The sequence below is a fragment of the Acomys minous genome (assembly GCF_964271855.1).
Source record: "Acomys minous genome assembly, chromosome: 6".
NCBI lineage: Eukaryota > Metazoa > Chordata > Mammalia > Rodentia > Muridae > Acomys > Acomys minous.
In genome coordinates, this window is record NC_140487.1 from 41508588 (window position 1) to 41522916 (window position 14329).

General features: G+C 46.9%; 1 protein-coding gene across 4 annotated transcripts in view; it reads left to right on the forward strand.

The window, feature by feature from the left end:
- DPP6 (dipeptidyl peptidase like 6) overlaps window positions 1-14329 on the forward strand; it is an 830087-nt gene that overhangs the window by 531233 nt on the left and 284525 nt on the right. For all 4 annotated transcript variants that reach the window (XM_084787789.1, XM_084787791.1, XM_084787788.1 and 1 more), the window contains exon 3: window positions 7736-7834. In XM_084787789.1, the coding sequence (XP_084643915.1) occupies window positions 7736-7834 (99 nt within the window). The remainder of the gene's footprint in view (window positions 1-7735; window positions 7835-14329) is intronic.

Sequence of the window (14329 nt, forward strand, 5' to 3'; positions counted from 1 at the left end):
CTCAGCTCCCATCCTGATGGAAAAGGCCCCAAAGGCTCACTAGCTCAGTTGACAGCCCAGGAGGAAAAGGCAAAAAACAAAACAAGGCAAAACAACAACAACAACAAAAGACCCAATGCTAAATCCTTTCTAGCTCAAGCACAAAAAGCACAAAAACCAAGGAGGTAAGAGCTCAAGAGCTAAAGCTAAAAACCCCTTCCACTTCTACATGCTGTCTTAAATACTCCTCAACTCAAAGTCCCTCCTACTCTTTCATCTCTGTCAGCTGGTTTCTTGCCCCACCTCTTGACCTATTAATCCTGTGTACAGAAAGTTCTTGGGTTAAAGGTGTGTGATAGGGCTGAAGCACATCTTAATAACCTGTTTAAACTAAACAAAGCTTTTTGGATTAATGGTGTGTGTTAGGGCACAACCATAACAAACAAGAGACAGGGTTTTATAGTTCACAATCTCAGACATCACAGTGGGATCAAAAATCCTGCAGCAGCTGGCCAGACAGCCTGGCCTAATCTGTGAACTCCAGGCCAGTGAGAGTCCCTATTTCTATTGTTAAAGATTGCTTTTCACTTTATTTTGAATTATACATATGTGCATGGGTAAATACTCACATGTGCAGTTGCCTACAGAAGGCAGAAGAGGGAATCAGACCCCCTGAAGGTAGAGTTACAGACACTTGTGAGCCACATAATGTGAGCCACATAGCAAGAGTCTTCGTTGCTGAGCAGTCTCTCTAGCTCAAGGAGTGCCTACGTCAAAGAAAATGGATGGTGTTCTTGAGGAAGATATCCAAGGTTGTCCTCTAGTCTCCAAATATGTATGTGCATATACACCTGCAAATGCACCACACATACACGCACGCTCACGCTCTCATGCATGCGCACACACTGTGGGGAGGTGGGGAGTCATCAATCCCAGCAATTTCCCAGGCTGGTTGGAGACATCTCAGAAGTGAGGTGCTGCCCTTCTCCTGCCTGCCCTCTACTGTCTCCCCTTCTGTTGTGGAAGGCAGTGTGCAAGTGTGTCTGAACGGCTCCTCAGGATGACTCTGCTTGTGTGTTAGGGCCTAGGCCGTTCCTTCATTTCAGCCTCTCTGTTCCTTTGAGTCCCAGTTGTCAAAGTCTCTGCACAAAGTCAGTTCTTAAGGAGCTGTGAACCTTACACGTATGTCCTGGGGCTGCATTCTTCTGCATTGGATGCTCCCTGCAGGGCTTTAGTCAGCACCACATCTCTGCCTGGTCCCGTGAAGATGGCTGAGAGGATGCAGGCTCTTCTCAGAGCCTTCTGTGTGGATGAATACTCTGGCCTCTTGATCTTTCTGACATGAGCAGCTTCTTGCCTCTGAAGAGTGACTCTCTTAAATTTGCATAATTAACATCTGAGGGTGACACTTTCCTTCAATGAAGATACAAGCACAGCCAATAAGCTTACCATCATTAGATTTGGGTTATTATCCACTCGTGAGGAAGGAATGGGGAGCTGGGGGTTCTTTACAGCTGAAGGGCTTGCTTCACAAACCTGAGTTTGGATCTCCCAGGGTGAGGCAGGCGTGGAAGCTCAGTGGTCAAGACAGTCTAGCTCAAATGGCAAGAGCCAGGCTCTGTAAGGGAAAACCTGCCTCAGAGAGAAGACAGAGAACAATAAAGAAAGACATCCGGCGACTGGAGAGATAGCTTAGGGGTTAAGAGCTCTGGCTGTGCTTCCAGAGAACCCAGGTTCAATTCCCAGCAACCACATTATACCTCACAACTGTCTGTAACTCCAGTGCCAGGGCTTCTGACACGCTCACACAGACATACATACAGACAAAACACCAATACACATAAAATAAAATAGATTATATTTTTAAAAAAAGAAGGGTGTCTGGCATCAGCTTCTGGCCTCTGCATGCATGGACATACATGAGCATTTACACTGAACACACACACACACACACACACACACACACACACACACACACACATATATATGAGAGAGAGAGAGAGAGAGAGAGAGAGAGAGAGAGAGAGAGAGAGAGAAGTGTTATACATGGTTGTGTGCTGCAGGATAGAGAAACATGGGAAAGAATAGCTTTTGATGATTTTATGTTTCTTTTAAAGGCAGAGGAAGGGCTTTGAACTTAGAGATGATTTCACAACCCCAAGATTAAACCCACTAAGCAGAGCCTTGGCCAAGGAAACTGGCATGTGGGTTCTATTTTGTTTTACCTCTAAATAAAATCACTTATTCTGATTAATATGCATTTCAATAAATAGGGAAATAGTGAACATATGCAAACATACAGCCTATGTGTATAACAACATGAAGTCATTGGTGTAACTCATTAGAGGTCAATAAATAAAGTTTTTATTTATTTTAAATACATAGAGAAATAGATGAAGGGCCTAAAGAGGGCTTGGACACTTTTGATATATTGAATTCAGAAGATTTATAAACAGTAAATGATAATATTTTGTTTTATGGGCATGTGTAATAAAACGGAAGGCTTAGTTGCTAGTGTTTCAATTAAAAGGCACAGTGTCTTTGCTATTGTGCTGCTAGTTTTTTTTATAGGTGGCTTAGAAGATGTAAACTTATAGGAAAAACATTTAGAGTAAATTTACCACTTGTGGGAACTTTATAAACTGTGGACGTAGCCATACACAGTATACTGTGGTAACACTGAGACTTATTGAAACAAAATAAGCAACAACAATGGGCTGGAGAAGCCAGTTGGAGAGATACACTGTGTGAAGTCCCTGAAAATATGAAGCCACCTCTCCTCTTTTAAAAAGAAAGAAAAAAAAAGAAAAGAAAATGGCCAAGCTTATACAGAATAAAATCTTGAAGACAGTGATGGGTTCAATGCTGACTCTTGGTAGAAGAAAAGATGATGTGGCCATTGTGACCTGATCGGAAAGAAACATCCTAAAAGGGGTTGAGGGTGGGTTTTCCTGTAGCCACTCTGCTGTCACTTACATGAGGTGGCTCAATGTCATTCTCAACCCAACCATAGTTACTTAGTGTCATAGCCAGAGTTGGCCCGTTCCAGAGCAATTCTGCAGAAAAATACATTTGCTGTGTTGGGGAGTCAGTCTCACTGTGTGACAGGAGAGGGTACCCCCAGTTTGCAGTTGCAGCCCTTCTGTCTGAAAGGTCCAACGTATGTATAGGATGCCACCTTCTTAGTTCTAAGCAGAGCTAGCATCTGATGAACAGCCCACACTAGCTAGGTACTAGCTGGGAATGAGGTCAGAAACCCCCAGGTTCGTTCATGTTGCATCTTGCTGAGCCCCCCCTGTCCCGAGGTATCATGGCATACTACAAACATTCTTTTTTTATGGTAAGGGTCTACCAAGGGAGGGTGAGCAGTGTTTAAGGCAGGTGTCACTGGGTGTTGTTTCATGGGAAGTGCTTCTTTCAGCCCACAGCAGACCCTGGTACAGGATGCTCAGGCATACACACACTGGTAGAGCCAAGCAGATACCCTGGGTTCTCATAGAGTCCTCCCGTTGTGACAAGTCATGTGTCCTTGTCCACAAGGCCAGTCCTCTATGGAACAGGCTGTGCTGGCTTATTGAGTGATGTCATCAGAACACCCGAGTGTGTATAGGAAGCTTCCTTGTTGCTGTCTTTTTCCTCCTCTTCCTTTTCTCCATCTCTCCCTCCTTGTCTTCCTCCCTCCTCTCCTCCTCTTTTCCTCTTCTTCCTTCTCTTCTTCCTTTTGAATGATTTTAGGTGAGTTTTTGTATGAATCTGAGGCTGGCTTTGAACTTTTGGTCTCCTTGGCTGAGCTGGTGTTACAGATGAGCCAGGCGTTTCTTCCGATGTTCTTCTGAAGTGTTTGTAAAGCCATTGTTCTATGTGAGAGAAGCCCACCACCTCTGGGGAGCTACCTTCTCCAGTCCATATCTGCCTTGGGCATTAGAAACTGAGTACTTGGGCTGTGCTATCTGCCTGCTGCACATCTTTGGAAAGGTCACATGACCTCTCAATAGCTCCAATTTCCTTTTCTGTAGTAGCCATTCTGACCTGTTCAGTGGGGATTATAAGAGGCGCTGTGCCATTGTCCCCTGAAGACTGTCCAGTGGTGACCTCCACTGGCCACAAGCACAGAGCATAGCAGGCAGATTCTGGGGGAAGACTGTCCCCACCCAAAAATGGTCAGAGGGTGATGAGATACCATAGAGTGTGTGCTACAAGTAGCACGGCTTAGCACATCCTAAGGGGGTAGAAAATATTTCAAGTTTTAGAGTCCCTGTTAGAGATGTTCCCAACCCTTATCCTATTTAACAATATCAGTGTCAACTAAACATCATAGAAAATTGGGTGGGGCTAAGAAACTCCCCTTAATACTGACCCTCATGTCTGTGTCAATGCAGACCACTGGGGATCTGTTAACCAGTATGGCAGGTTGACTGGAAAGACCACGTATTTGTCTAGAATCAAGCTTAAGGGCTGAGAATTCCCTTAGGGAGAAAGTCCAAGTGCCAAAGCTCCTGGCTACTTCTCTTGTCCCCAGCTTGAAGCTGAGTGACAATGTAAGAGGGAAGCTATGTGCGTAAGTTTCCTCATCTTGGCCATAGGCATGGGGAAGTTATAGAGGAACACACACTGATGGACAGCTGCCCTCAGAAGCATGAACACGAATTCTTCACACACTGGAATGGAATGGTATCCCTGAGGGAAAGACCAAGCAGAAAGCCACAGAACCTGGACGCACATTACAGAAGGCGAGAGACTATCATTGACTAGGAGAAGATGGAGGTTGGGCGGACCTTGTCCTACATCTGGATCCACTGTGTGAGGAGCTGGAATTACATCACATGAGAGCTACTCAGGATGTGTATCAGGATGCCACAATCCAGACACTGTGCAAACCATCAGTGTCATTGCTAAGGCCACACAGCCAGGAGTCTCCCACAACCCGCGCCTCCTGTGTGACAGATGCTGGGCCCCAGTGTAGTGGAACACCAGCATAACACAAGGAAAGACTGAGGCCCAAGGATTTCAAATCAGAGGGGAAAATGGGAAACAACATTTTAGTTGGTTTTTTTTTGTTGTTGTTGTTGTTGTTTCATAAAAGAACTAGAGATGTTATTGAAGAAGACTGAATTTAAGCTCGAGGAGCCACCGATCTTGGAAAAGCTAATCAGACATTTTAGGAATTAAAATATACTTGATTTACATGTAAGACCTTAGCAGCTGTGTGAAAGGCCATCAGGCACATTGAAAAATAGCAAAATCAGGGAGACAGGACTGGAGGAGTCACACAAATGTGCTCAGAGACAGAAGCCAGCAAGAGATGTAGAGGCTGACGGAGGAGGCAGAGGGAGGAGCGTGAGATGGGGGGAGCTTCAGAAGCTGGGATGCAAAGGGCAAGGAAGGGCGATGCTGACCGAGGTAACTGTTGTAATTCCCGATGTGAAGATTCGCTCATTCTTGGACTGTGGATACAACAGGCCCTTGCACCAGATTTGAAAAGGAAAGTCACGAGGGAACATCGTCTGGCAGGATTTCTCAGCATAACGAGAGGATCTATCCCCCTTCGTCTTGAGCTGTGTCCTGCACGTGCCGGCTGCTCTGCCAAGACACCACATCCTCAAAATACCAAAACCATTGCCAGTGCTTGCCTTGTAGTCCTTCCTAGCATGGATGTTCTTTTAGTGCCTATATCTGGGCTTAACTATAATTTTTTTTTCCTTAGAAAAGCCTTCCCAGAATCCTTCCAATCCTATTCCTGCTGGCTGTGGGGATAACCTGGCAGTCTCAAGGCTCTTGTGCTGTTGTTTCTGGTTGCATGTTGTACTTCGGCTCCCGTGGCTCTGTGAGCTCCCTGCAGGCGGGCTCACCATAGCTCAAGGACACATACGTCAGTGATTCTGTCCATCATCACCTCAGAAGTCGTAGGGAATGAATCAAACCATAAACCAGCGGATTATATAGTAGCCACACTAGGACCCAAAGACACAGCAAAGAGTAACTACAGAAGGTAGACCTGCTTATGGGCAAAGACAAATTTCCTGCCTAAATGGAACACACACACACACACACACACACACACATACACACACACACACACACACACACACACACACACACACACACACAGTGCTTCTACCACAAAAGGCCACTATACACATGTCTTTTGTATAGTCACTTAAACATTTTTAAACCAAACAAATAAGAGATTTTTAAAGCTTATTTATTTAATTTTATGTAAAAGAGAGCCCACATATAGGTGTACCACACACATGCTTGATGCCTGCAGGAGCCAAACACATCATATTTTAAGCTATCTTTTTCTGTGGCTACTTCAGTGGCAGACAGAAAACCATGAGAGGATGGTTTGGCTTGTTTTAAGATGTTGTGTTTGGAATCTCTATTCTTCTGTATGTGATTACTGATCATGACACCTTTGATTGTATCTCATTGCAGTTTTCAAGACGTTTGCCCACAGCAGTCACACTTAGTATTCCAGAAACCAGTCCATCCACAAATTCTAATGCATTCTAGAAATGGTTTAAGTAGGGGCCCTTGTTAGTATAACAGGAGAGAGGAAGTTGATAGGCAGGCCTTAGCAGTGTGGTCCACACAGTGACACAAGATTTCTCCAGTGATTTCTATAATATGTAACATGAGAGAAACCCAAAGGCAGGATCTCAAGGTGACTCAGCAAAGTCTGTGAGCTGAGATCCTAAGAGTGTCGGGGCCTCTGCTTAAAGATCATTCTTTGTTCTGCATGAAATCCCCACAGAGTTCCTCGCTATGGTCCAGACCCATTGCACATTTGGAAATAGAAAATTAAAAGAGACAAATGGAGCCACAGAGAGGAAGGGCAATGACAGCTCCATGATGGCTCAACTGCCAGAAATTGGCAAGTTATACAAACAACCAGGGGCAAATTGCTTGGTTGTCATGCATAAGGCCTTAGGTTCAGTTCCCTGCACTCCTGACAAAACAAACAAAACAGGCACCTCAAATAGAATGATAGCTAACTAGCTATCACCCCACATTATAGGTGAGCTAAGAAAATGAAGACCCAAGTCCTTTTAAAAAAAAACGTGCAGTAGATTTAGCATTTTCCAGCCAGAGGACAGGGAAGGAAGCATTCTAGGTAGACAAAGCATTGGTTACTTCTATTTAAAGTCTAGTCTCTTATTCGTGTGAAAACAAAAAAAGTAACTTGGATGGCCTAGCCTTGGGTATTGCACATGTTCACTCAGGACTCATGGAAGACCTTGTGTCTTTCCGAACCATATAAATGGATTTTGTGGCTCTAATGGAGACAGCCTCCTCTGAGGGAGAGCTGAAATCCAGGACACCATGACCTCTGTAAATGGGATAAAAGCTGACAGATTTTCAAGCCTTTTGGGAGAGGGACCATCAACTAAGCATGTACTCTCGGGGTGGATATTAGTTCACTGACTCCCTCAGCTTCTCCCAGGTGCTTCCAGGCAAGATGGTGGAGTGCTGGCTTGCCTGGGAGTCTGCATACAGATATTTGGGGGTGTCCATTGATCTGAACAAGGTCCAACCCTTAACTCAAAGATGGCCAGGGAGAGGTGACACAAATGGGGGGATGAATTTATAAGGGATGTTTCTTGGGTTTTTGAACTCCTAGTAGCCCACTTGTCTACATGGAACCACTGAGCTCTCATCTGGAAAAGCATCTTTTCTCTTGACATCCTTACCAGTCTTGAGACACATGTTCACTTCTTCAGTGTTTAACCATCTCCATCCTTTTTTTTTCCTCCAGCGGAAGATACTAGTCTATCTCAAAAGAAGAAGGTGACTGTGGAAGATCTCTTCAGTGAAGACTTCAAAATCCATGACCCAGAGGCAAAGTGGATAAGCGGTAAGTCCACAGTCCTTCCTACCCCCACCGCCTGTCCATCGCCTCTGGGTGGGAGTTTGTCCTCTCCTTCCCCTGTGGGTGGGATTGTCAGTGTGTCGCCATCATAAGATCATGTGATCCTGGCACAGCCGCTCCTTACTCCACAGACTGCCTGAGCTTTATGAGAAATGGGTCTGTTGAGGGCCCATCCTCCATATGTCGCCTCCCTCCTGGCGCCTTTAATTCTTTCTCAGGGAGACGAAACACGTTGCTAAGCAACAGAGTCCATGGTGGTGCTTGGCTGAGCCTCCCTTCTCCATGGTGCTAGTCTTTTTCTCTACCTTAAGTTCACTTCCACTCACCAGGGAACTTAGTGGCCAAAGACTGAGCTAGGTCACTGCCAAATATAAGGATATGCACAGATGCTGAGTAATACAGCGTTGCTCTCAACTTTAACCTGGATCCAACCCTGTTTTCTAGTCTGGGGGACTTTTCTTCTGAAATAACAACAACAACAACACAAACTGAACAGGGTGTAGATGGCAGTAAGTTCAAGACTCTTGATGCCCAGCATAATAAATTTCCTCTGAGGGGGTCTGAAATCCCATGAGCCTCCTCTCTGTCCCTCACTGTCTCCTGCTGTGCCCATCTATGGCCTTGCTTTGCTTTGTCTTAGGAAATGCCCTTGAAAGTGACCCCTTGTGCTGGCAAGCCTTTCCAGTGAATCAGGCCAGGCCCAATCATTGCTTTTATAAGAGGAAGCGCAAAAGAGTGGCAGATTTCCTGCCTGCCTGACACAGCAGAGCTGGCGCAATGGGCTGGCCACACACCTAACCCTCAGTTTTGTGTCCTTTCTATTATACTGAGCAGCATAGTATTATTAGAGTCATGTGTTGTCCAACAACCCTGGAAAAGCTTCCCATGCTTTACCAACTCAAAAAGTCAATTAGCAATGCTCCCACCTTCTATCTCTTCCTTGGGGCAGTGGTATAGTGTATGTTATGTACTCTGAATGTGGTATTAATTCCTGGTCCGAGATTAGCCCCTTGCCCAAGCAAACAGGACATGGATGCTGTAAAGTGTGTACTTTGTAAAGTCTTCAGAAATGATAAGTAGAATCCGGGGAGTGCCTGTGGACCGTACATGGAGATGCAGAACAGGGAGGTGAGAGGAGAGAAGACTCCTGCTGTCCTGGGAGTGAGCTTCACCTTTGGTGTTGACAGTGCATTAGCATCCTCCCCACCTCTACCCCCATTGGCATGTGTGTGTGTGTGTGTGTGTGTGTGTGTGTGTGTGTGTGTGTGTCTGTGTGTGTGCCTGTGTGTGTGTGTGTATGTGTGTGCATGTGTGTGTGTGTGTGCCTCTATGTGCCTGTGTGTGGGTGTGCATGTGTGGGTGTGTGCCCGCACACATGCACACTCTCACACACATGCAGTATGTGCATGTGTGGATCAACATACACATGTATGCATTTATGTTTTGATCCAGTGAGTGGGCAGGTCTGAGGAGATCCAGTGTTCAAGGTCAGATCTTCAGAATAAAACACAGTCTCCTTGGGAACTCAAAGATACGTTCTGGAGAGAAACATTGATCCTAACGCGGTAGCTGCGGAGAGATGGAAACCTGCTTTCTCATTCTCCATGGGAAGGCATTTTGGAGACTGTGAGCAGTCTTAAATGGATGGCTAGGGTTTGTTAGATAACAGAGCCGAAAACCCCTGGGAAATGTAAGTCTAAACCATCAGCCTGTGCTAAACTGTGAGCACAAGAAACAAATGCAAGCTGAGAGACAATGCCCAGGGATGCAAAAGTAAACCAAATCCAAACAACAATAGTGAGGCAAAAGCAGGTTCCAGGGATACATGGAAGGGTGGAAATAAAGGGGACCAGATCCAACTCTGGGATTCAGGGCTCACTGGAGGGAAGGCCTAGAAAGTTCCCAGGAGGGGCCAAAGAGTAGAGATGTGCATTTTTTATTAGGTTGTCATGGTTTCAGACAAGCTAGTCCTAAACTAACTAAATGAAGAAGAGAGGAGGGGCGTGGGATGTGACTGTGGAAGGGAAGGGAGGGGCAGGGAGGGGAGGGGAGGGGAAGGGAAGGGAAAGGAAGGGAAGGGAAGGGAGGGGAGGGGAGGAAGGGGAAGGGAGGGGAGGGGAGGGGAGGGGAAGGGAAGGGAAGGGGAGGGGAGGGGAGGGCAAGGGAAGGGAAGGGGAGGGGAGGGGAGTTGAGGGAAGGGAATGGAAGGGAGGGGAGGGAAGGGAAGGGAAGGGGAGGGAAAGGAAATAAGTGATGATATGGAGGCACAGACTGCATTAGTTGCTGAAAGGCAGAGCCGCTTCCTTGAGCTGCCATGCCCTGCTATCAGGAGCATGTGCTGGGAGCTGGTCCTGACTAAATGAGAAGCTGCCTAGAGAGATGCTGACAGAACGCAAGGGAAGCCAACTAGAGTCCTTTTCCCCTTGAAGTCAGGAGTTAATTTAAGCCACCTCTTTGTCTTTTTCTCCCCCCCCCCCTTTTTCTCCTGTTCTCCCCTCCTCCTCAGGATCATCTTCTCAGTGTGTGGCCTATCTTTACCTCTCAGGGAGTACCTCACACTCATCTGTTTCTCACAGATTCCTCTAGCCCCAACAAGGCTCAGCGTGTTTACTTAACTTAGCCCATATCCCATATCGATCTCATTTTTTTTTTCTGGTGTTTGCAAACTGCCACGCCAGGTGGCATCCAGGTCTCCAGCCTCCAGGAAATCTCTCTGGCAACCTCACCATCCACTGTGTCCGGTTTTAACCCTTTTCTGGGCTGTGCATGTTTGAGAGTCCCACCATCATTTAAACTTCTGTTCTTGAAAGTAACAGAACAACCAAGTCCTGAAGGGTAATAGAGACTGTCTACTGAGGAAACAACTTAGCTTTTTGCTTGTTTGTTTTTATAGACATCAATCACTGGTGTTAACATATATCTGGGGTTTAATATTGGGGCTCATAGTCTAGAAGTAAGGCGCAGTTTAATCATAAGGAAACATACTAGGCTAGAGTTTTAAGTTTTAAAATTATGGATCTTAATTAGTTCCTTTTAAAGAAGTTGATGGCTTCGTTTGGCAATATAATAATGGCATAAGTGAATAAAGTATAATTGACAGTGAAATAGTAAAACCCTCAGAAAAGCTGCATGGCCTCAAAATGGCCACTGGGACCTTTATTTTGTTCACTGACGTGTGGAGAAGCTGGGCTGCTGTTTGTGTGGGATTCCTCCACCAGCTGAGGGAGGTTCGTCTAGAATCACCTTGTATGTTGTAACAGAGGAAGAGGAGAAACTAAGAGAGCTGATAAAGCCCACAGATGCCTGGGAGATCTCTCCTGCCTGCGGGGGGGTGGGAGGAGCCTGGTAGCAGATGGCCCACCCCTCCATGCGTGTGCTCCATTGAGCAACCTTTCATCTTAGTTACAGTAGATGCACTGCCCTCTCAACCTTCGGGTGCTGTGAGAGCATTTACTCAGGGGCTGGCTACAGTTTCAGAGGCTTAGTCCAAGCTCATCATGGTGGGAAGCACAGAGGCATGGAAGCAGGCATGGTGACACACTCCTTCCAACAAAGCCACACCTCCTAATCTTTCACAAACAGTGCCACTCTCTGATGACTAAGATTTCAAAGAAATGAGCCTATGGGGCACCATTCTTATTTAAACCACCACAGGGACCTTTTCTTTGCTGTTCCAGGCTTCTGTGACATGGGACAACAGCGTGGTTACTGCTTCTTTCCAGACTAAATCACCCAGTCCTCCTCTTCCTCAGCAGGCAGCCCTCACCCCCTCACCCTGCCTGTATCAACCCCCCCCACCTCTAGCCACCAGTGACTCACCTCCCACCTACCCACCACCTAAAAAAAGGCCGCAGGTGAACATTCACTGACTTGACGGATAAGTGTAGGGAACCTCTTCTCTCTCCCCACTTTTGTGCACAAGAGTATGCTCATGCGGAAAGAATGCATCCTCTTTCAGCACCCGCAGATTGCCCTTCACCTAGCTCGCGTTCCCAGTGGGGCTCCACCTGGTCTCCCTGTCCTCTGCAGCCTGGGCAGCTGTCCACCATGATATCTTTCCCACTCTGATTTCCTTGCCTTGGAGCCCACTCCCAATAGGCGTCTACTCCAGGCTCCTGGACTTCCACTTGTCAAGGTCACAGAGGCCGTCCAGGTTACTGAAGGCCGATGTCATTCCTCAGTGTAATTTCTTTTTTTTTTTTTCTTTTTAATGGATTTTTAAAATTAATTTATTCTTGTTACATCTCAATGGTTATCCCATCCCTTGTATCCTCCCATTCCTCCCTCCCTCCCATTTTCCCCTTACTCCCCTCCCTTATGACTGTGACTGAGGAGGACCTCCTCCCCCTGTATATGCTCATAGGGTATCAAGTCTCTTCTTGGTAGCCTGCTATCCTTCCTCTGAGTGCCACCAGGTCTCCCCCTCCAGGGGACATGGTCAAATATGAGGCACCAGAGTACGTGTGAAAGTCAGACCCCACTCTCCACTCAACTGTGGAGAATGTCTTGTCCATTGGCTAGATCTGGGTAGGGGTTTAAAGTTTACGGCCTGTATTGTCCTTGGCTGGTGCCATAGTTATTGGGACTCTAGATGAGAGAAGCATGGGAGAATACCAAAGTAGAAGGACCAGAGGGTCCTAGAAACCTACAAGAAGAACATTATGACAGGCAGATTTGGGCCTCAGTGTAATTTCTTAGATCGTTTCATCTCCCCAACAGCAATGCATGCTGAAGTGACTGGCCCTTCCTTTTGGCTGGTATGGCCCCCACCATGCTCTCCTCCAGCATAGCCCCTGCCTTGTAGGTAGCTCCTCACACACCTCAGGCCTCTGCCTGGTGGTCTGTGTTCCCAACACTCTCCACGATGGAACTCCCAGGCCCTGGCTTGGTCCTGCCTTCTTCTACCTGCCCACTCCTGCTGCTGCTGCTCGGACCACAGCCCTCCTCAGACCTCCCACATGCCTCGAAGACCTCATAAACTTAACCTTAACACACATCTCCAAAATCTGAGATCCAAATCCCATCCAAAACTATAAACACACACAACGAAACCAAACCTGGGCCCCACCCACAGCTCCCTAATGCGTGCTGATGGAAAACCCGCCCACCTGAGTGCCCCGTGCCAGGCCCACGTGCTGCCGAATAGTCTCTTTCTACACGTGGTTCAGAGTGATGCTAATTCCAAAACGAGAGTAGTAGGTGCTCACGTAGCATCCACCTCCCGCCTTGTCATCTTTCAACTCTTAGTTCATTCAAGTGAGGGTTTCATGCAGCCTATGATGGCCTCCAGCTGCCTATGTAGGAAAAGATCCCCGCTGCAGGCTCTCTTCTGCCCCCCCCTCATTTTCCTGCATCCTGCCACTTACAAGCAGAGAGAGCCCTCTGTGTCTCGGGACACAGAACTGGAGAGACTGGAAAATTGGAGAAAATTGCCTCCTTTGAATGTAGGAAAGTATCAGCTGGCTGGCTGATACTGGAAAAGTATATGTTTGAGGAGATAAAATTGGCCTTGGTGCTCAGGGCTCAAAGCAATTTGATTTCCAAATGCGTTTTAGCCTCTCGGTGCTGTTTGGAAAAACCAGATGGGTTTTTTTTTTAAATAAAGCTTGAGGGGTTCAGTAAGAGGGGAATTCACACTTAAAATGCTCTTTTTTTCCACTGCTTTTGGGAGGCCACAATTTTCATTCAGAACCAAAATGGAAGAAAGCAAAGATGGGCCCTAGGTATCCGCAGTTGCAACAGCCTTACATATAGGCACAGTGAGTACACGGAAGTGCCCAAACCTGTTTCTCACTGCTTGTGGGTTCAAGGACTAGCCCACTGTAACGGGGCAGGTGTTGGGCAGGAGAGTGTGGCAAATGATCATTTTGCATCTGCAGTCAGGGAAACAGAAGAAATGAACACTGGTTTTCATAGTTTCTATTGCCTTATAAAACACCATGTCACTTCCATGTCACAGTCCATCACTGAGGGAGTCAGGGCAGGACCTCAAGTGGGATGCTGGTAGCAGGAACCCAGGCAGTATCCTAGAGGAATGTAACTACTGGCTTGCTTCTCAAGGCTTGCTCAGCCTGCTTCTTTTTCCAACTCAGGACCACCTGGCCAGAGGTGTCACTTACAGCATCACTGGTTAATAAAGAAAATGCCCTACAGATGTGTCTACAGGCCAGTCTAATGGAGGCATCTTCTCAGTTGAGTTCCCTCTTCCCAGATGACCCCAGCTTGTACCCAGCACACTGATGCTCAGCTGTCCGGGAGAGCAGCCTGGGGAATGGTACCACCCACAGCTGAAGCAGGTCTTCCCACCTCACGTGACCCAGTCCAGAATCCCTCTCCCAGATGTGCAGAAGTCTGTAGTCTAAGTAACTCTGCCAAGGTGACTGTCTGCACTAAGCACCTCACTGCCCAGAGGGAGCATCTGCAGTCACTGCACACCATGAACACTGAAGCACATCTTTGTGCCATATGGCCAGTCTGAGA